The sequence below is a fragment of the Camelus bactrianus genome, chromosome 31, assembly GCF_048773025.1.
Source record: "Camelus bactrianus isolate YW-2024 breed Bactrian camel chromosome 31, ASM4877302v1, whole genome shotgun sequence".
Classification (NCBI taxonomy): Eukaryota; Metazoa; Chordata; class Mammalia; order Artiodactyla; family Camelidae; genus Camelus; species Camelus bactrianus.
This window is the reverse complement of record NC_133569.1, coordinates 10,781,479-10,804,351: the sequence shown is the minus strand read 5'-3', so window position 1 is coordinate 10,804,351 and position 22,873 is coordinate 10,781,479. Positions and strand designations below refer to the sequence as shown.

Here is a 22,873-nt window from a genome sequence, read left to right as displayed (position 1 = left end):
ATGTTTTTCCAGAAGGTAATTTGCATCTCAGAGACAGGCTTCTAGAATGTCACAGAATTTTCCAAATTATTTAACTCAGTCCTATTTCTGTCTCTTCTCTGGGAATTATCATCAGTCATACAGAGAGGTATAGAAAAGTAACAATAATGCTGATTATAACTGTACAAATGCAGCCCTTTTTGAGGCACGTGTGGCCATGACAGGAGTTAGCGTGGTCCTTCCAGAATCATTTTATTTACCGTTTGCAGCAGCCCCGTGAGGGAGGGTCAGGGTCACAGGTGAGTAGTCTGCTCTCTGTCAACACACAGTGGGTCTGAGGAGAGGCCTCTGACCCCCCTGCCCACATACGCTCCCCCACAGTGTGGGGTTCTGCAGCCACAGATGAGTGAAATGATGGTTAACCCGGCAGCTTTTCATGAGAAAACCATGGAGAGAGTTGAGGAGGAAGGAAAAGAAACAAAGTATGTTTATTTCTTAATATTAAATCATTAATAGAGTTTTCAAAGTATTGAGAATTTTAATTCCGTGATCTTACTGTTTTGCTGTATCAGTATAATTGCTGATTACTGTACTGAACTTTTGGGAGTCAAAAATGCTCACCAGTTTTATAAATAAATCCAGTTTCTGTTTAATTTTCACTGCTTACAATGAATTTAGAATGTGAGGATGACTCTATTTCATCAGAATGATTTTTGACTCAGTTAACACTTTTCACTTTTCAAGTTTAGAGTCACACCCCTCATGGTATTGGGGACATCCGGATGGTTGTCACGAAGTGTAAGATAGTTTATTTTGCTTTCATTAGAACTCCAATCATTAAACCATTTCCAACTCGAGTTGCCCCCTGTGAGCAGAAACAGCCCTGGGACTTGTTTCTGTATTGAGAGGAGGTCCCGTAATCCACTCACCCCTCTTTATTCTGTGAGAGTGATTTCTGAATCTGAGTTTGAAATGTCCCTACAAACTTCTTTCCCATCTATCCTTCAGAAAAACTTTTTTTTAAATGGAGAGATTTATTTCCTAATTTACTGAACTCTCACCCTGGAGGGGATCCTTCAGTTTCATTCTCAGGACCATGTGAAATGCAGATGGAAGACTCCGTGTGTGTTGATAATGGTAGTTACAGGGGAGGGCGGAGTGTTATGCTTTTCTCTGTGTGTATGTTTGAAATTATTCCCAGTAAGATACAGTGCATTACACGAGTACAGTGTTTCTTTTTGAGATGTTGAAAATGTTCTAAAATTACATTGTGGTGATGATTGTGCAACTCTGTAAATTTACCAAAAGCCATTGATTTGTACCCTTAAAGTGAGCAAATTTTTTGTTATGTTAATTATACCCTCATAAAGCTGTTAAAAAAATAAAATGGACCAAATTCCCAGACAAAAATTAATTCGGCAAAGACAGAATAGTGCTGTTTGGAAGACTTGAAAAGCACTGTTGATGATGTATATTTACTTTAATGTACTTTTTTTTACTTACAAATATATTGTAAGAACTATATCTTTAATAGATGATTATCTATAGTTGGAAAGTAACGCGGTATTTTATTTAGGAGTTTATGTGACTTGCCTATCTTTTACACAGTAAGAAAAACATTGAGAATGCTTATAAGACCCTGATTAAGAAATTGGAAGAATGTAGAGTTTCAGCATTGGGACATCTTTTTGGAAATTTTAAATGGGAAAATATGATGGATGAGGTACTGAAACTTTTTTAAAAACTCTTGACTTGAACTGTTTAATTATAAAAAAGATGCAAAAGTTGTACAGAGCCCCCACGCACCCCTCCCCCAGCCTCCCTTCATGTTAGCACCTGGTGTGACCACGTGCACCTGTCCAGCCAGGAAGTTAGTGTCAGGGTAACAGTAGTAACTAAGCTCAGACATTATCTGAATTTCACTTACTTTTGCACTGTCCTTTTTAAAGACAAAATTGAGAAACATATTAGCAACAGACTTTAATAGATCACTTTTTCTGATTATCAAAAAATTCCTCATAAATTTTATTTTTACTGGGTGCATAATATTTCTCTAATGCCCAACATTTAAATTGTTTGAAAATTTGCTTTAACAAAGAACTCCACTATTACAAATATATGTATGTATGTGCGTAACTGGGACATTGTACTGTACACCAGAAATTGACACATTGTAACTGACTGTACTTCAATAAAAAAAAAAAGAACTCTGTGACAAACATTTTGATGCATAAATCTTGGTACACATTTTGTGGTATTTACCTAACCTAGGTACCTAGAACTTGAGTAGTCAATCAAAAGTATCAACATATTTAATGATAATCTTATGTTTTGCTAAATAGCTTTGCAGTAACTCTGTTCCTATTTATATTCTTATTAATAAAGTATAAGAGAAATGATATGTCATATGATTCCAGTGCTATTATCATTAAGATATACTTTGCAACTTTGGAAGTAAAAATATGCTAATTGTTCTTTTTGTTACTTAAGAGGTTAACATTTTTATTATTACTTGTATTTCTTTGGTGAATTACCTGCTCATATTAAAGGCTTAGATGTTTTCTTATTGATTTATAGGAACTTCTTACATATTGAAGCTTTTAACAATTTCACTGAAATAGTTACTATTTTCTCATTGTAAATTTTATTGTTTTAGATAGGAATAGTTATAGTTTTGTGTCATCAAATGTGTTCTCTGTATTTCTTCCAGTGAGATCACTTATGATTGAAAATGTTTTTCTGAACATCACGACATTTTACAATTTCTTTCTGTGACAGGCATGTGAAACGATTTCTCTGCTTAAGCAGCTGTGGCCGGAAGAGTGTGACATTTGACGAGTTCTTTGTGTCACTTCACGCTCGTTGTTCTTGAGTTTGTACACAATGTCTTAGAGAACAGGTCGCAGACTCCCGCTGCTCAGAAAACTAACACCCAACAGGTGCGATCATTATTTTACTGTGAAATACAACACCATGGCTCTCTGTGTTTGAAATTTTATTGATTGTCATTTCCCCAATTCATTTGATTGACTTTATTTCTCTAATTTATATGAACTTCCAAACAAGGGGTGGGGGAGGCGATAGAATTTGTTTCTAAGACTCATCGATTGTGCTGTGACACGATTTGGTGTTTTACTCTGCACGTTTCCCTTAGTCCACGTCTAGTCAAATCTGTCCAGTCCTCCCAGGAAGAAAGGAGCTGGCACTGGTGAGAGCGGGCTACCTTCCGAGGTTCGGGGCTCCTCACACCCCTTCTGCCCTTAAATCCTCACAGTAGCATTTTAGGGGGCGCTGTCATTCTTATTTCACGGATGGGCATGCTGAGGTTCAGAGGGTCCGGGGAGCAGTCCTCAAACGAAGTGTTAAATGCCGTGTGGCGTGAACCCAGGGCTGTCTCGTCCCGGTTCCGCTGGCCCACACGGCCCTGGAAGGGGCAGTCCTGCCTCCCATCCTCGCCGGGGAGACACGGAAGGGCCGAGCCTTCCCCGGCTGACGGGGGCCGCGCGGCTTCGCTGTCCCGCTGAGCAGCCGTCCCTGCGCTGCGCACACGCGCTCACACACGGGTCCCCCTGCTGCCGTGGAAAATTCTAAGAAAAAACGAAGTTTTGTCTCTTTCTTCCGCAGTTTCATAAATGAGCGGGGCTCACCGTGCTTCTCTTGCGTCCTTTGTGTGAGTCGTGTCCTGGTAGCGCATCCCCACGGGGCTAAGCGGGTCATCTCAGGTGACCACCCAAGTGACCTACACCCAGTGTCTCTCTGGAGCGGCTCATCCTTAGGCCCGTTTGGCTCCGGGGAGGCGCTGCACCCTCTGCGTCTGGGGCCGCGACACCCGCGGGCACGGGAGGTGGCCAGGTTACATCCGCCCCCTCCTTTCCTGCTCCCGGACGGGGACGCCTTCCCAGCCGCGCCGCGTTCAGCGCCAGCTGTACACACGAGGCCGGGTGAGCGGACAGCCTCCAGGGAGGGTCAGGGGTCCTGACTCCTGAGCCCGCGCCGCTCGGCAGCCGCGCGTCACCAGGACAGCCCGCCCCCGGGACGTGGGGAGACCGGCCTGCTCAGAACCGAGGTGTCAGTGCGTGACGGCCGCCCGCACGCGGGGAGCAGCTAGTGGGCTGCCCGGGCGTCGCGCAGCGTCACACAGGGTCACGCAGCCTCACGCAGCGTCCTTCAGCCTCACGCAGGCTCACGCAGCGTCCTGCAGCGCGTCCTTCAGCCTCACGCAGGGTCACGCAGCCCCACGCAGCCCCACGCAGCCCCACGCAGAGTTGCGAGGCGACGTGCGGCCGCCAGTCCCTGACGCTCTCTGGGGCTCGTGCAGGGGGAGCGCCGCGGCCGGGCCCTGGGGCAGGCGGAGGAAGTGTGCAGGCTGCGCTGTCTCGCTGCGGTTCTCCTGCTCCGCGCGCCTCTTCCCCAGAGAGCCCACGCCAGAGTCGTGGCTTCCCGCTGGACCGAGGGCATTCAGACCGCCTCACAGATGGTGAGTGGACGCTCGGCCAGGGGGCCTTGTCTCTGGTGTGTGGGAGCCACATCAGCACGGGCGCCTGAAAGGGTCAGTGGCCTGGTCAGTCCCTTCCGAACTCCAGCAGCTGTGTTTGCGGTAGGACCGGCCGCGCGACGTCTCCAGTCTGAGGGGACCGTCTCTTCTGCTCCGCCTGCGTCAGGGCCGGGGTCGGGTCAGGCCCAGGGTCAGGGCTGGGGCGGGGGTCAGGGCCGGGATCGGGATCGGAGTCAGGGTTGGGGTCAGGCCCAGGGTCAGAGCTGGGGCCGGGGTCGGGGGGTGGGGTCAGGTCAGGCCAGGCCCAGGGCCGGGGCCAGGGTCAGGGCTCGTGGCGCTGTCTCCTCTGCGCTGCGCAGCCCGCCTGTCTGCGGGGGCGTCTGCTGCTGCTGCTTCAGCCTGAACCCCCACCCGTGACCTTTCCCTCATTTTATGTCCCTGGAGTGTGCGTCTCGGAATAAATCTTCTTTCACTCAAAAAAAAAAAAAAAAAAAAAAAAAAAAAAAAAAAGAAAGAAAAAAAGAAAAAACAAAAACCAGGGTTTTGTGATGTCAACCGGGAGAGAACAGTGACCGTCGTGTTCTGTTCTTGAGAGCCATTGAGGAAAGCAGTCTGATTGCTTATTATTTTCATCCATTATTGAGGATATTTAGGGAAAAACACGTTGACTTAAAAAAACAGCAAAAGAAAGCCTTACCCAGAAGCCCACACAAATCAGTGCTGATCACTGTTGATATTTCGGTTTATTCTTTTTGGTGTAAATGCTTTTTCTCTGTTATGTGTAATTGCTTCTAACGTTGGGACTACACATAGTTATAGGTGAAGATATATATAATGTATGGTCTATTCCTTTTTCTTTCCACGTGTTTCCCCAGTTTCTCCCTCACTCTGGGTTAGCTTGTTCTGTGATGGCTATTGGCTGTTTTCGATGGGCACAGCGTGGTCTGGGAGTGAAGAGGGCGTTTGTTGTGTTATAGGTGCTGCTACTACCGGGTTCTTCGTGTGTGAGTGTTTCCCTTTGATCTGGGGACTCCATGCCCAGAAATGGGATTAGCAGACCTTTTTTACGGATCTTGACACTTAGAGTCCAAGTGCTCAGGGAGAATACTTTAAAACCAGTCAGTTAGGAAGCCAGTCCACAGGTGTTGACCCACCGCACACTCATTGTGTGAGTCCCAGGGAGGAAACTGAGAACCTAGTCCCCCCACCCGCAGCGCTGTCATAGAGCCATGTTTTGCAGGAGAGACAGATACTGAATTTTTTAAATTATTGTTAAGGAGGAACTGCAGGATGCTTTATTACCTGATAATGAGAAGACTCCACTCAGTCTGAGAAGGATGGCTTCTCCTAAGAAATAAAGAAGTCAGGAAACCCGAGTCTGTCGGTTTGGGCTGGTTTCACTGGTGGTGCCTCTGGGATGTCTGCTGTGGCAGCTTTTGGCATGTGCGGGCAGCACTTCTAGTCCAGGTGCAGAGGGGTGGGCCTGGGTCTGCAGCCGTGAGCGCTCCCAGGGGACACAGGATCATGTGCTTCTGCTGGTGTCCAGTGAAAGTACATTCCTGTGTCCCAGAGCCCACTGGAGAACTCTTCCCTCAGCATTTTTGGTATTCCATCAGGAAGAGGCAAACTGTGGTTCACTAAAGGGATGGAGATTCTGTCTTTAGCTCCTATTTAATTTACTTTAGGTATCTTAGTGTAAGTCATGCCAGGGCAATACACTGAGCCTAGGGATACTGTACGTCAGATACTGAAATAATACGATATAGCGTCAACAGTGTTGTGCTTTGAGTTTTGTTGTAAATTTACTTTTGAGAAATACTTAATTTTTGCCAACTTTGTGTAGGTTTAATTACATGTACTACTACTGAATGGTATGTATATATTATTTGTGATATTGATTTACAGATGCAAAGGAGTGCTCTGTATGTGCAATTTTCACATATCCGAGTTTCATAAACAATTTTTTAATGCACAGTGTGCATTAAATGAAAAGAATAGTACAGAGTCTTTCTAAATGATAGGATGTTCTTGGGTAACCCTGCAGGACATGCTCAGTGGTCTTGGCTGGTAGAAAACATCGTTCTTTAGCTAGGGTGGCGTGGATGGCCAGATGTGTGGGAAGAGCACTGTTTATTCCGTGCCTGTGTTAAGTGTGTCCTTGACCTCTGTTACCTCATTCAGACAACACTCCTCATATGTCCTCATTTTATGAATGAAAACCTGGGCTCAGGAAGGCCAAGTGGCCCCTTAGTGCAGCAAACAAATGACCATGTTGAGGTCCAGCTTCATCTCAAGCCTGTGCCACCCCCCGCCCTCTGCTCTCCCATGTTGGGAGTGGCTGATGACCCCTCAGCCCTCCTCTGGTCTCCCCCTTCTCTGAGCTTCACGTGGGTAGCACCGGCACCTGGAAGCGTAACTTCAGGGAGCCTAAGACATTTTGGCAGTAAATGGTACATTCTGAGGCCTCTGGAGAAACTGAGCAGCTCAGCAAACTGCAGGGGGTGTTTCGTGTTTGCTCCAGTCTTCACAGTTAGAGACCACCTGCGGTGCCTGTCGGATGGAGTGAGTAACGTGGGGGACTTCTGGTGTCCTGTTCTCACACATTACTGTTGACTCAGTGGTGTGATGGGGAAGAATCTGTGGCCTGGGGGTGGAGACAGACCTCATGTGCGTGGTTCCCAAAGTGAGGTCCCCTGGCAAATGGTATCAGCATCACCTGGGACCTTGATAGAAATGCAGATTCCTGGGTCCACCTAGACCCACAGGATCAATCTCTGTGGATGGTGCCCAGCAATCTGTCGTATTTAATAACCTTTCCAGGCAAGGCTTATGCTGCAGTTTGAGAATCACTGCTCTATGGCTTTAAGGAAATCTCCTCAGTGTTTTATTTGTAGAAAAAACTACAGTCAAGGTGAGAGGTCCCTGCTTCTTTGATATGTATGGTTTAATCAGGAACCATGGGCAGCCATCTTGAGTTACCTGGTTGGAGCTGAGCTGCCCAGCGCAGTAGCCAGCAGCCCCAAGTGGACAGTGGGCACTTGAGACGTGGATAAGTCTAAAAGACACCATATTTCAAAAACTTAGTGTGAGAAACATGTAAGCTGTTCTGTTAATATTTTTATATTGATTACGCATTGAAATGATAATATTTTGGATGTGTTGGGTTGAATGAAATAAAATGAATTTCAGCTTGTTTCTTTTTTAATGTGACATCCAGAAGATTTATACTAACATTTGCAGCTTGCCTGTGTTACACTTCTGTTGGGTTACTCTGGATTCAGTTCCACATCGATCCAGATGACAGGAGAGCCTGAGTGTTTTATCAGTGAGGGAGTGTGGGGCAGAGAGCCTGCTTTTTCCCCCTCTGAACCTAACTCTCCAGACTCTAACACTGATGAAAGGATGGCTCCACTCACTCACTGAAGTTACTGAACTCGTGTCTGCCTTGCTGTGTGCTAAGCATGCTCAGGGAGACATCCTGCCTGTGACTGGCGGGGACATAGATGCACTTTTGTTAACTTGGTGGCTGCACAATGATGTAAGCTAATGAGAATCTTTGAGTTTGAAGGTTTCAGCATCTTCTAGATCCCCGAATGAGCAAATGCTTCTTTTTCTTTAATGCTCTTTTGACCTGGAAATAAAATGGAAAACATTAAAGCCTAAGTAAAGAACAGATGCACATTTGAAAGCAGTATTTCGGTAGTCTTGGATCTGTGGGTTACAGTAGGAGAAAAAAATGTATTAAGCATGAAATACAGATTTCTGTGATTCAGAATACAGAACTATGAATTCATTTTTTGTTCAGTTTGATTTTATTTTAGCTTTAATCTTGCAAGGTATAAACACTCATCATTAACCAGCTCAGAAGGGCTCACATCAGTAAAAAAGGGAGGATCCTGTCTACCTTACCTTTCAGTTGGATAATTGGCGTGTTTGAGATCATGTTAGAGTTTATTGCTAACGTAGAAATTGTCAATAATTTGGTTTTATTTCCAATTTTCAGAAAAATTGGTGTGACTGTTTCATTCTAAGTAATATAAATGTTTTTGAATTTTGAAATCTGAATTTAACTCACCTTTCCAACTTAAGTGATGAGCTTTTGTTGAAAAATACAGCATTTTACTATGAAGAAGAAAATGTTCAAGGTATCACCTTAGTATATTATAATAATTATACTTTTATCCAGAGGTAGACCTTATAAAGGATTTAAAACTTCAAAATCATTTTTCTATACTTTCAACATATAACATAGCAGTCATTGTCTTTCCACTGTTTGTTTATATATGTATATAAGTTTTACTTAGTTGCAATCAGAGTGAATGTTGTATTTTAAAACATTTTTAACTTAATATTACTCTACAAGTATTGTTACAAAAATATGTTTGGGAAATTGGCATTTCTAGGTAATATTAACAGTTGAATTTTCCATTTAAATACATGCATAACATTTTTTCATAACATTTAATGTAATCATCCTACTACTATCAGATATTTAGGGAATTTTAAATTTTTTCCAAAGATAAAGCTGATATATATACATATATATATGTGTGTGTGTGTGTGTGTGTGTTATAGGTAATTAATTTTCCTTTCTTTGAATCATTTTATGAGAATAAATTTTCTGTTTATTAATAGTGGAAGAAAAATGACACATTTTAAGAGAAATATAATTGGGCATTATTGAAGCTTCTTTGACCACCAAGTTTTGGTTCCTACATAGTGCAAACATTGGAATGAATTAGCTTCAGATACATTTAGCAATTCTCCACAAACATTCTAATGTCTGAAAAATCATAGTTTTTGTTCTGTTTTATTGATTGTAAAGCTATGTGTGACATAACATTTCTTACTACCTTGAAGATAGGTGTTCACCATCTGTTATTGTTAGTTAAGATAGTTACAATTTTAAATACTTAGTTATCAAATAGGGAAACAAGATAAATTTTAAGGTCTGCAGTCTCACAGGCAACACTAGGGATCATTTTCCTTTAGGTTCAGTGTGGCACTCACTGAAAATGTCACTGTTTGACAAGTATTTCAGAGCTCTGTGACTTTGGTCAGAATAAGTGTGTCTGTGTATGTGTGAATGACTTTTAGTTCTTACCACTTTGACTCTTACATAGGCCTCCGTTTGAATTTGGGAAATGTCATTATGAAGGATTATGAACATCTCCGGGATACCGTATCAAAGTTGGTCTGAAAGTTTGATGTTGGAAAGCCATTTCCTCTGAGAACAACAAAACTTCCTTTTCTTAGAAAGGCTCCATCACTGATCAAAGGTAAGAAATCTCTAACTTAATTTGAAAGAAAAGCCTCATCCCTCTGAAAATGTTTTGAAACATTTGAACGTTGCTAACTAAATGTTGCAGGTGTAAGTATTTTCCTGGTGCTGTGCATTTTCACAATAAATTACGTACATTGTCTTATCCTTGGGGCAATAATACTTTGTAATTTTGAAGTTTTATGTTTTGCTTGTAACTAATGTTGTTGTCAATTTTTAAAAAAGCGAAATACATGTGATTTCCATTTCTGTCAGTATGGAAGTGTTAGTAAGTGAAATGCTGGATAAAAGACACCAAACATCTTTTTATAAAATCATAACTGAGCTCAAAACAATAGGAGGGAAATCTCAGGAGCCAACAAATGAGGGAAGAGACAGATCTGCAGGTCACTCTGAGAATTTCTAATTATAGGTCTGCTCTCCCAGGAATCTGGGTTTCGGTTTACTCTCTTATCAGGGTCAGGAGGATGCTAAGCCAGAAAATAACCTTAAAGTGATCAAAGGGACCTGGCACATTCTCCATAGAGCAACATGATAAACCCTGGTTTTACAGGATTCTCTGTCAGATATGAGTGTAAACAAAAATTTATAAAACAGCAGAAGAAATAAGTCCCAAGAGAAACAGGAAGTTACAGAAATGGAACTCTTCAAGTCCTTCAGGATTTGTAATCATCCAAAGTAGAATGTACTATATGTGTGTTTAAAGATGTCTAAAGAAATAAAATAGGAAATTTGAAACGTAAGAAAATAACAACATGATACAAAACATTTCATTCACTTCGTAAAGTAGCCGAAGTTGTGGAAATGAAAATACTGTCAGTGGATAGGTTTGAAGCTGACGGGATTTTGCCAAAGAGAGAGTTTGTGAACTAGGGATAGGTCACAAGAATTACACGTACAAGTAGAGATGACACAGTGTATGCCTTAAATTTACACAATGTTATATGTCAGTTATAGCCCAATAAAGCTGGAAAACATTTGAAAATAACCAAAACAAACAAAGGAAATAGAGATTAAAAATTATAAAATACATGTATGTCTTCCATGTCTTCATGGAATGAAGCACACTGATATTCGCATGACAGGGGTCCCGGAAAGAGAAGAGAGGGAGGAAGGACCTGAGAAAATTTTTGAAGAGATAACAACTGAAAACGTCCCCAACTTGGGAAAGGAAACAGTCACCCAAGTCCAGGAAGTGCAGAGAGTTCCACACAGGATCAGCCCAAAGAGGAGCACACCAAGGCACATAGTAATCAAATTGACAAAAGGAGAAAATATTAAAAGTAGAATCACTTAAGCTAAAAGATTGACCATAGCAAGTGTTGGCAAGCTGTGAAGCAGCACTACTAGTGGAATGCAGAATAACACAGTACCAGGCTTTTACCTAATAGAAATGGAAACATTTTGTCCAAAGACTTGTGCATGACTGTTTATGGTGGCTTTCTTTGTGATAGACATTATCAGCTTGGAATCATGTTTCTATAACCATGCAATGGAATATAACAACAATGAAAAGGAGTGAATACAGACCTAATAACTACATGAGTGAATTTCTAAATAATAATGCTGAGCGGAAGAAGCCAGAGAATAGATTATTCCATTTATATAAAGTTCTTGAAAATGCAAATTAATCTGTAGTTACAGAAATCATATCAGTGGTTTATTTCTGGACAGGGTCTAGATGTCAGGAAAGGAGGGAAGAGAGAGATTACAAAGACACACAAGAAACCCTTTGAGGATAATGTTTGTATTTGTTTTCTTGATTGTGGCAAAGGTTTCATAAATATATGCATATGTCAAAACATCAAATTGTACACTTTAGATATGTGATATTTGTCAGTTTAACCTCAATGAAGCTGTAATTTCAAATAAAAAAGATAAAACAAGAAATAAAAGACATGGAAGATAGCATGAAGATATGTAACCTTTTATTCATTTGGAGATTCAGAAGCAGAAAATGAGCCAAGGTGGAACAGGCAGTATTTGAAGAGATGATGGCAGGGCACTTGCCTGGATGATGAAAGACAAGAATGTACACATCGAGGGTGTACGGTGGGTCCCAAGTGGGTCAGTTAATACCTGCATATGCACATTCAGAAAAATACCCATGCTAGACACAATGCAACAGAATCATAGAATGTAAATGTAAGTATCTTAAAAGAATCAGAGTTACTTACAAAGGAAAAAATTAGTCTGATAATAGACTTTCCCAGTAATAGTGATAGAAATCAGAACTTAATGAAATTATATGTAATTCTTAACGTGTAATTTAAGAATGAAGGAGTAATGTGGACATTTTCAAAAGTACAAACACAGATTTATCTATCATCCTGTCACGGCTGAAGATAATTTATGCATCATGAATTTCAGGGAGAATAAAATGACCCCAGAAGGAATGTGAAGGAAAGCTAAGGGGAATTCAGGATGTAGTTACAAGTATGGTTTTCTGAGGACAGGGGAGGAGTATATATCCTCTGCCCTTATGTCAGGATGAGTCCCCCAGACAAAGACTCTTGAGTTCGAGGAGGTGGTTGACCCGGGAAAGTCAAATACCGGAGTGTTAGGTAACATCAGGGAGAAAACACAGTCCATGCAGGGTGTTAACGAGTAGGTTTCCATGTGGGCAACTGCAGGTAAGTTATACTAGGAATTTTCGAATGGTGTGCAAACCACTTGGGAGATATCTCACCCAAAGAGCAAGATAGCCAGGGTATTTACCCTGCAACTTCCATCCAGTCTTTGGGGCATGAAATCCTTAGGACGCTGGCAGCATCCACGGCTGTAAGAGGAAGATGCCCAGGTGGAGTTGTAGGGCTCATAGGAAGGTATCAGGCAGACACCGGAACAGTGAGCATCAGGGGAGTAATGGGCAGCCTACCTGGAATTAGGAGCTAGATACTGGATAAAAAGACATTCATTAGCTAGCTGTCATATATACAGTGTGCATGTGACATGTGTGAACACTAGTGTGTGTGTGTTTATCCGTGTTTGTAATATTCAGAAGGATGTAAGGGAAGACGCCAGTGAAACCCAGTAACTTCACTGACATCTGTATCTTCCCCTACTGCCTTTTCATTTTATGTTCGTGAAAGTACAATGTAAGAGATTTCTGAGTGAGACTTCCATGTTCAAATTCCTTGTCCCATAATAGGAAATAAGAAAAGAAATAAACATTTGAAAATAGGAAACAGGTGTTTTTCTATCTGTCCATCCACCTACCTACCTACCTGCCTGAGTGCTGCCCTTCTCATCCACTGCGGTGTTCCAGAGTGTTTTAATGTGGGAAGTAGCTTTATGGGATGGGCAGGAATTGATCAGTGTAAATAGGATCAATGAAAAATGTTTCTTTAATGTGAAATTTTAGAAAATGATGTATAATATGTCTGCATGAAAGTTTCACATTTGACCTTGTCTTAATTTTTTACTTGTGTATAGATACCTTCAAGGATAAGATGCCTAATTTGGGTTTTATTCCAGTGTCATGCCAGGTGGTTGATAAGTTTGTTGGAGACATTTTGAAAGATTTGCCTTTCCTGGTGAGGTATGGGGCTCAAAGAGCCTCAGTAAATACCTGGGTGGAATGAATGAATTACTCATTAAAGACTCTATGAAATGTGACATTATTTATAAATAGGGTATGTTAGATGTAATGTGTTTGTAACACATGAGTTTAATATCAAAGCTTTTTTGATCATAACTAGGTTAAAATCAACATGGTTTTAATCTTAGAGTAAAATCATTCCACCTGTGTGTTTTTAATTAATGAATGAATCGATGAATATTTGTTGATGTTGACCTCACTGTTAGAGACACACAGTGGAGTCTGGGTTCTTAAATCCCTAATGAACTGCTCTTTGGAGCCTACCACCCACATTCTATGACCAAAAGGAAAGGTGGCTGTGATTTTTAAAAATAAATTGTTAAAAAGATGAAATCTGTGCTGTGTTTGGAGGCATGTGGTTTAAAATAAGCGTGTAATTCCTTTCATCTCATAGTGATGACCCTGCTGTAGCTTTGCTGGTCAGACAGAAGGAATTTGATGAACTCGTGCACTGGCATCCTGCAGACCCCTCAGTGACGACTACGACAGGACAGAGTGTCAGTTCAATGGTCAGTGCTGCAACTCTGGTGAAATAAATTAAGATCAGTGTCACTCTCTTCCTGTTATTTTATAATGAAAAGTTGTCGTGTTATGAGCCAAGAGTTATACTTCTTGATTAATAACAGTGTACTAGATGTTTAAAGGTATGTCAGTGAGGCAGGTGAAGGACGAGCCCCCCTTGGTTGCTGACGGTCACGTGTCCATGGCACGTGGCTCTCTCAGGAGGAAGTGCATGGATAATGGCATTTGTCCCCACAGAAGTTAGAAGCTTTTTTAAGCAAAGACAGCTTGCAGTTTGACACCTGTGTGTTCCTTGACCTCAGAAATATTGAAGCCAAAGGCTTCTGAGCAGTTTCAGTAGCTTTCACGTCACTCAGTTGACTGCTCGTCACAAGTATAGTGGTTCACCGCCATGGTGCTCAGGTTGGAGGGGCTGTCACAGGAGGCTGGTGACACTGCTGCAGCCAGTATGTCAGTGAGACTGAGTTAGGGACCCTTCTCCCTGGCTCATCCCGTGTCTTCCTCTCATCCTGGTCTATCCCCCGCTCAGCCTTTCCTTCACGTGGACAAAACTTACCGTCAGAAAAATCTAGAAGTGCACTTGGTAAGCTCACTCATACACAGCACTCACCAGCCCTCTGATGAAAACAGCGACCAAGATCCAAAAAAATATGAGGGACTTTTTAGACTAATCCTAACATCCTTCCAAGTGGTTTGACTTGATATTGGCAGATATGGGTAGAAAAATCAACCCACTGAATTATCCTCTTTAAGTGAGGACTGTAGTTTTCTTTGGGGCTGGGAACAAGTCATACCTTTGTTGTTGGGGTTTCCTATGTCAATGGATTTTTCCACAGTGACAGGTTTTCTGAGCTGACAAGATCTTGGCTCTGTGGCCGTGGTCTGGAGTAAGGGTTTTTCTATCAAGTGTCGCAAGAAGGCCTAGATGGGTGTCTTCCTGATTCTGCCTCCACCTTCCCCTCATTAACCTCCTTCACAGAGTGCATGACAGAAGCACTACCCAGAAGCTGTCGTTCTCTGTGGCGTCTTGATGTTTGCTTTGCGAGGTAGATGATGAAAGAGTGTTCTGTCCCTTCCATCCTTTAAGGAGAGTAAGGAATGAGGCTACAGACAAGAGAGAGCTTGACTGAAGATTCCATCTTTAATGGAAGTAATCAGCCTAAATTACTGCTCCAAACTAAAAGGAGAAGTGCATGTGTGTGTGGGGTGGGGGTGTGTGAGAAGCATCAGTGAGAATGCTGTCAAAAAAATGTAGTTGTGTTGCATTTCAAGTCTTGTCTTTTTCAGAAAAATCTAGAGATCCTCATTATCTTGCTTGTATGGAGGGAAGCACCATTCTTTGCTGGGCAGTGTTGTGTGGCTAAGAACTCAGGGTCGCCTCTGTCCCTGGCGGGCAGGTTGTGTCCACTCTGCTCTTGGGCACTGGTGTCTGGCTTGTTTCTCAGGCCACATTGTTTTGCCATTTTTTTTTTTTATGGCCGGTACCACCTACTGTTGGACTTAAACAGCAAAAAGTCTGATCTTTGTCATTTAGGAGAAAGTTTTGTTTACAAAAAGTATAGATATCCTCATTTATGACCCTTTGTTTTTAATGTGATTACTCTTAAGAAAGGCAGATTTGGTTGGGATAACTCTAATTCTACAGATTAAAATGAATTCAGTCTCTGTTTTAGTTTCTAGGAAAAGGTGGCCTTGTGGGACGTGTACTCAGGGTCTGAACCCGATTGAACAACATAATTAGTTGAAAATAGTACTTTATTTTTGTATGCAGCTTTTTCATTTTCATAGTTGTGAAAGCAGGGAAATTAGTAAAATATATGAAGAGAAACTGAGCTTCCTGGAATTGGAATTGATGAAGTCAGCTTCACGCATGTTGCCAAGTTACTCTTCTAAAAGTTACATCCATTGTTATTCCCACTGACAGCACGCGGACATGTACTGTCTCTTATTTTTCCCAGCGTTCCTATGATCTTTTAAAAAGTTTTTCCATTCTGATAAATGAAAACTACTGTCTCATACTGAAGCGTGTGTTTCTGGATCCCTGGTGGTTTGGGGCTCTTTACATGTGCTTTCTGGGCAGTGGGATTTCTTTATTCACCAGTTCACTTGTAGGTGTATCTGCCTGTTTTCCTTTTTGTCTTTTTGTTGATTTGTCAGAATTTTGCGTGGTAAATGTATTACTTCTTCTCTATAAATTGTAACAGATATGCTTTTGTCATTTTGTCTTTTTGCTATATTGTGGTCATATTAATGATAATATATTGATGTCTTTGTACAGTCAGATCTACCAGTGTCTTTAGCATTTCCATGTGTGCTCAAATAGATGAAAGTCTTCACTTTCTAGTATCTTCATGCTTATGTCTTACAGTTTACACTTTAGTCACGGTGAAATTTTTTTTTTTTTTGGTATGAATTGTGGAATAGCTGTGTGTGGGTGTGCACACTCTCTGATTCCACTGGTGAGGCCACCTGCCTGGTCAGTGTTCTGCTCCTTGCAATATAGATGTCCAGGGAGATGACCCCAAGGTACAAGGATCCCCAGGCCACACTGGCCACCCCTCCCTCAGCCGTCCCACTCCAGTAGACTCACCTCTTCTCTCTATGCTGTCTTTGTCTGATGTGTGGGCTGCGTTTCCCATTTCTCCCTCTGATGAAACCATTTTTTCCCATTTTATTTGGGTTGAGACTCCTGTGAGGTGAGTCAAGCAGCAGGAAGGTGGCACATGGGTTAGTGGACGCAGAGCAGAGGCTGTGAGGGGTGTGGACCTCCCTGCGCTCCCCACAGTGCTTGTTTGTAGACAATCCATGTGGTTCTCTGAGGTTTCACCTGGACTTTATTATGTGATTAATGGAAGGCTTTCCTTATCAATCAGGCCCTTGTGAACCAAGTGGCAGCCACGGTTCAGAACCGTTTTAACAAAAATCTGCCCAGTGGAGAAGCTCTGTGTGGGGTGTTCACAAGGGACTATCGACACGACGCCCTCAACTCTCAGGTAGGATGCGTATTAATTAGTGCGTCTGTTACTGAATTATGTGATGGTACTTAGAAGTCTCTCTCACTAGAGATTCACTATGTTGGCAAGGCCTGTAGAAATAATTTTCTTGAATTTACAGAAGATGTCATGGCTTTAGAGAAAATTTAACATTGTTTCATTCCAGAGAGTGAGAAACAGCTCACCTTTCTCAGGGACACTTATATTTTGACTGTAGATTTCAGTTGTAGTTCATTGGCATCATCTTGGCTTATAAAGTAGATTTAGAATGGTCTGAAAAACCCAGTGTTATACAAATTAACAAACACTGCTTTCCAAGCACAGTAGCTTTTTCTTGACCTGCCTCGACACGTAGGATACTTACGGTAATTTCAAAAATGCTGTGTCATGGATAGACTGCAGGGCGTGAAATAGGTCACAGGTAGTGGTCCTCCTCATTGAACTCATAGACAGGCAGTTAAGACCAAACACAAAGGGAAACCGTGACCACAGAATGCTGCGTGGGAGACCGGGCTGTGCTGCCGAGGGCAGGGAGCGTGGTACCAGTGTCAGTCCCCCCAGTCCTACCTCCACAGCCTGCACCTGGAGCTGAGCAGGGCAGGGAGTAAACACCAGCTGTCTTGGCTGAACGTGGAGTGTCCCCAGCAACCACCGTTCGTGCCAGGATCTGAGCTGGGGGCCAGAGCATCACCAGGTGTGTCCTGCAGCTCAGCTCCTCCCTCTGCCCGGCCCCCTCCCAGCTGCCAAAGCTGCTAGTCTTCAATGAACATTTTTCAGTTTAAACTGTACCTCAGAATCAGATTTTGAGGAAATAAACCTGCAACAATGAACTCTGTTGTTATCACTTTGAATGCTCGTAAATAAGAATTCAAGCTGCGTAACCCATTTGACCTATAAAAACGGCAATTTCGCAGGGCTTAAAGTAATCTGTCACAGCTTTCCTGCAGCATTCTCAGAAGCAGCAGGTGCCTTCAGGAGCTACAGCTCTTTTGTGTTCTTGGAATGGGGTCTGCCAGCCCCGAGGGCTCACCACGTCTGTCTGCACGTGGTTTATTTCAGGTACTTGTCACCGTGCCTGCCTGCTTTGAAATCCTGCTGCTGGCTCCTCATCGCCAGGCGTGGGTGAAGAGGATCAGATACGTGATATTTGATGAGGTGGGTGGGGTATGATTTCTCCAGGTTGAGTTCCTCATTTGGCCACCTGAGGGTGTTTATCATTGGTGGGAGTTGGGGTTGGAGGTCCCCGGCTTCCCGGGTGAGTCACGCTCAGCCTTTTGGCTCCGTTTTCCTGTTTGGACTCAGGGAAGGGCGCCGGGTCTGCAGACCCTTGTCTTTGGTGACTTGGAGCAGAGTTAACCACCAGGGCATAGATTTTCCTGGACAGAGATTTCAAACTCCAATCTTGGACCCTTGCAGCAAAGATACAGGGCTCCGACAGTGATGTCAGTTACGTAAGTTACTTCATCAGTCCTGGTCCCGACAGAAAACAAATGACACTCAAAATAGAACAACTTGAGAACAGCCTTTTCCCCAGGTGTGCAGGGGATGCTGTCATCCAGAGAGAGCAGCTCCGCCTGGGGCTTAGAAGGACAAGCAGGGGGGCGACCACGGAGCCCCACAGGGAGACTGGGGCTGCACTGGCTGCTTGGGGAAGGCAGTGGTCTGAGCCCTGGGTCCTGCCGGGCTCATGGTAGCCTGTTAGGAGGACAGCATGGCCGAAAGACCCATCCTCTCTTCCGGTCTCCTGCCAAAGTCGCCTTTGGCCAGATCCGATGGAACCAGAGGGCGGAGCAGCCCTTTGCAGGAGCCGCTGTGTGTCAAGTTTCCCTGGGCAGAAAGGGCGGAATGGAAAATAATGGAATAGGGCAAATTAGTCTTTAGAAAACTTTTATAGCAGCCTTAAGAATATTTTTCCAGGGACTTAAAATGACCCATTTGCTCCAAGGAATTTTCAATTTAAAGTGGAAAATGGTGATAAGCCTGTGTCTAACTTAACTTTTCTCGTGTTGTAAACTTGGAGTGACCAAACACGGTGATGCTTTTCTTTGGTTTGAGTCTGATTTATTGTGTTTATTTTTGCTTGGTTTGTATAAACTGCATCTTGAAGCCTCGAATGTTCATGTTCAAAAAAAAAAAAAAAACCCCAACAACGTTGTCTTTGCGATCTAATCCCTTGAGTTCTGCTCTTATCTCTGAACTCTGAAATGGTGTGACGCTGGGGACCTGGTTCCCCAGTTTTAGGTCAGGGCAGAGCTGACGGGCTTTGAAGGCTCATGTCTGTTCTGGCAGTCGGGGAAAAGTGTCACCTGTGTGAAGCAAAAGGTCACTGCTCAGCGGAGGGGCATGTTGTCTGACTTGGGCAAAGCCAGATGGGCAGCGGGATGTTTTTTTAAAATGATCTGGCTCTGATGGGAAGTCTTTCCCAGTTTGTTGCCAGGTGTCATAACTTGATCTGTGAAAAGATCATCTGAGAATTTTCCCTAAACCTGGTTCAATTTGCTTTATTTGGTCAGAGGACATTTATTTGTTAGCCAGCATTTAAGGAGTATGTCCGCAGTGCCAGGCACAGTGGGTGCTGGGGGGCCCAGAGGTGAGTCAGAGTCAGAGTTGGACCATTAAGCATACACGGGACTCTGCAGCCCTCGTGGGTGCATCCTGGAGAGAAGGGGCAGCTGGTCTTGGTGGTGACAATGGCAGGGCAGCAAGAGGATCGCTCTGCAGGAGTCAGAGACGTCTTCTAGGGCAGTGACATTGAGCCCGGCTCCACAAGTGGAAAAGGAAAGGGGGCAAGAGCATTTTAATCCTAGGGAGCAATAGACATGGGCCTTCTGGGTAGAAAGTTGTGCTCTAAGAGCACAGCCAAGTCTGGTGTGTGGAGGGAGTGGTGAGGCAGGCGGGGCTGGGAGCTGCCCTGACAGCATCGCCTGGTTCAGGGGTCTATATTTTGTCCCACGTGCAGTGGGAGGATGGTGGAGACATTTGACTGGGAACGTGGCCTGATCTAGTTCATCCTTGAGACTCGTCTCTTGGTGGTGAGGTGAAGGACGCAGGGGCGGCAGGGAGTGGGGAGGGTACTGAGGTGTTGCAGCTGCAGTGTGATGCCGGTGTGGTGGGGAGCAGACTTGGAGGAACTGTAGAGATTTGAAAGACACTTTTGAGAGAAAGACCAAGAGGAATTATTGATGGAAGTTAAAGAAAATTTGTGTCAAGATTTTTTATTTCCTGAATTTGCCAGTATTTATGTAAACTTGGACTGATGGATTAGAGGTAATAGGAAACTATGTGTGACCTTCCAGGCTTCTGTGTCTTATTGTCATTTGGTATTTTTAAATTAACTTAAAATTTAAACTAAAACAAACCAACAAAAACAGTTCACCAGTTTCTCCCACCTCACCTCCACCTTTGCAACTACTTATGTGTTCTCTGTATCTTTCAGCTCTTTTCTTTCACAGGTCAAGCTTTTAGATTCACGTGTAAGTGAGATCGTTGTCTTTCTCTGATTTATCCCATGTAGCATAGTACCCTCGAGGTCCATCCGTGTTATCACAAATGGGAAGGTTTCATTCTTTTCTGTGGCTTTTTTGTGGAATAACATTGCATTCTGTATATACACACCACCATGTCTTTACCCCCTCACCCATCAGTGGACACTTAGGTTGCTTCATTTCTTGGCTGTTGTACATAATGTGGCAGGAAGCATGGGGGTGCATGTATTTTTTCGTGTTCTGTGGATAAACATCCAGGAGTGGGACTGCTGGATTATATGATAGTTCTCATTTTAATTGTTTGAGGACCCTCCATACTGTTTTCCACTGTGGCTGCACTGATTTATATTCCCACCAACAGGGATTGTGGGTTCCCTTCTTTCCACATCCTCGCCACCATTTGTTACTTGTGGTCTTCTTTATGATGGCCGTTCTGACAGGTGTGAGTGGTACCTCACTGTGGTCCTGATGTGCATTTCTCAACAGTGAGTGATAGTGAGCATCTTTCCATGTGCCTGTTGACCATCTGTGTGTCTCCTTTGGAAAAAAGGTCTGTTCAGACCTTCTGTCCATTTTTAATGGGGATCTTTGTCTTTCCACTGTCTCTCCACTGTCTTGCTGGAGAGATCAGAGCGGAAGTCTGGGAGCATCTTCTGGTCATGATCCGCTGTCCCTTCCTGGCTCTATCGGCCTCCATAAGCAACCCCCAGCATCTCACCGAGTAGGCATTGGCTTCCAGTCTGGAGAGAAGGCTGTTCTAGTTTGAATGTTTGGAAGTCACACTCTCTGTATGGGTTCTGGAGAGTTTCATAACTTCCTGGTGGATTTACTAGCTTATCTCTGGATTCAGGGATCAGGATCAGAGTCTCTGGGCCGCCTTGCTGGTGCTGAACAGGGACACACTCTTGAAGGGAAACCAAGGACGCCCCCAGCCAGGTCTACAGTTGAGCAGGAATTTCCCCCATTTCTCGAAAACTGTTGGCCAGAACTGATTGATTTGTGTCTTTTTCTTTGTCCTCTACTGAGAAATAAAATTAAAATGGTGTAAAATGCCACACTCTGCCGTGGACCTTGGCGCTTCTTACACTGTCCCACGTTGGAGATGTTCGGAAAGACAGTAAAGCCTAATTAGCTGGAAGCCCCACATCATTTTTAAATTGGGCTGGATTTTTGCCCACTAGCAGTCACAGTTACAGGGAAGACTCCTCTTTACCAGGCACTGTTCTAAGTGCTTCATGTACATCAATTTATTTTAAATGGCCAACAGCACTTACGATTGGCAATTCTCATTACTGCTCTTAGATAGGGTTTCTAATGCTATTATTATTATTTGCATTTTAAAATGTGGAAAATGAGGCACAGAGAGATTATGTGATTCATCCAAGAGACCCAGCCGTGTAAGGAGGCCGGGATTTGATCTGAGGCAGCCTAGCTCTGGGGCTTGTTCCCTTCAGTACAAACTTTAAGAAACATGTGATTTTCTCTGTTTAAAATATTTGATGTCACAGGAAATAGTTCCATGTTCTGCCTAAATAATATGCAGTCTTAATTCTGAGGTGGCCACAGTCAGTAAAACGGTGCTGGAGACAAGCAGACAGTACGATGGCAAAGAATGCTGCCTCTCAGAGACCCGCTGGTCCCCGCACCGGTGTGCACAGAGACTACGCACTACCGAAGCAGTCTTACAAAGTGAGACTTGGTAGGTTTGGCACATTCATAGGAGTTTTACCTTTTCCCTTGACGTTCTCCCAGCCCCTGTACGTCCACCTACTGGAACCCTTGCTCTCCTTCCCAGTGCTCTACAGGGAGAGGTACAATGATTTGGAGAAGCACGTATGTTCAGTTAGGGATGGTGGGATTCATTTCGACCATTTTCACCTGTGTGCTGTGCTGACCACGGACCACGAGAGTGAGGCTCCCGCCAAGCTTGTTCTGAAAGGTGTAAATTATTTGTGTCCTGTTGAAAAGCTGCCTGGTTGACACTTGGCAGAATTACAGAATAGACACAGTACGAGTTATGTCACCTTAGTTTGAAAAGTAACAGGAACAACTTCATAGCTGCACTGGTGGCTCACAGGGGTCTGGCTGGAGGATGGGAAGCCGGAGAGTACTGGTGTCCCAGCACTTCCCGGCCTTTCTGACCTGTTCCCCTGAGTTAAGCCTTGGACTGTTTCCCTCTGACAAAGTTGGTTCTGACAATTTTTACTGGATTTTTTCATGTTTCTGGGGAAGGATGGGCCCCTGGACCTGCCTTCTCTGCTGTTTTCAGTGACGTCACTCATGTTTGGCACAGTTTTAACACATGGAGAATAACCTGAGTAATAATAATGTGCTATTATATATGAGACTAAAAATCGGACTTTTTCAGCCAAACGATGAGCCTCTTTACTAGTTCAGTCGATTTAGGGCTACGTGGAGCTTAGGTGCTGGATGCAAAGGGTGGGGGTGTGTCCTGAAATCTCTCTGTCTCTGGTTTTATTTAGTCTCTGGGAAGGCCAGCAGTTCTGTGGTCATTAA

The 22,873-nt window shown here is 43.5% G+C and overlaps 1 protein-coding gene across 1 annotated transcript; it reads left to right on the top strand.

The window, feature by feature from the left end:
- Nucleotides 1-22,873, top strand: DDX60 (DExD/H-box helicase 60). The gene is given in 14 exon segments (XM_074355552.1): nt 1-15; nt 4,298-4,456; nt 8,478-8,619; nt 9,598-9,753; nt 13,191-13,296; nt 13,751-13,815; nt 13,818-13,865; nt 16,382-16,404; nt 16,752-16,871; nt 17,931-18,027; nt 20,963-21,077; nt 21,913-22,055; nt 22,152-22,262; nt 22,788-22,873. Coding segments are annotated over 14 exon segments (1,386 nt in total).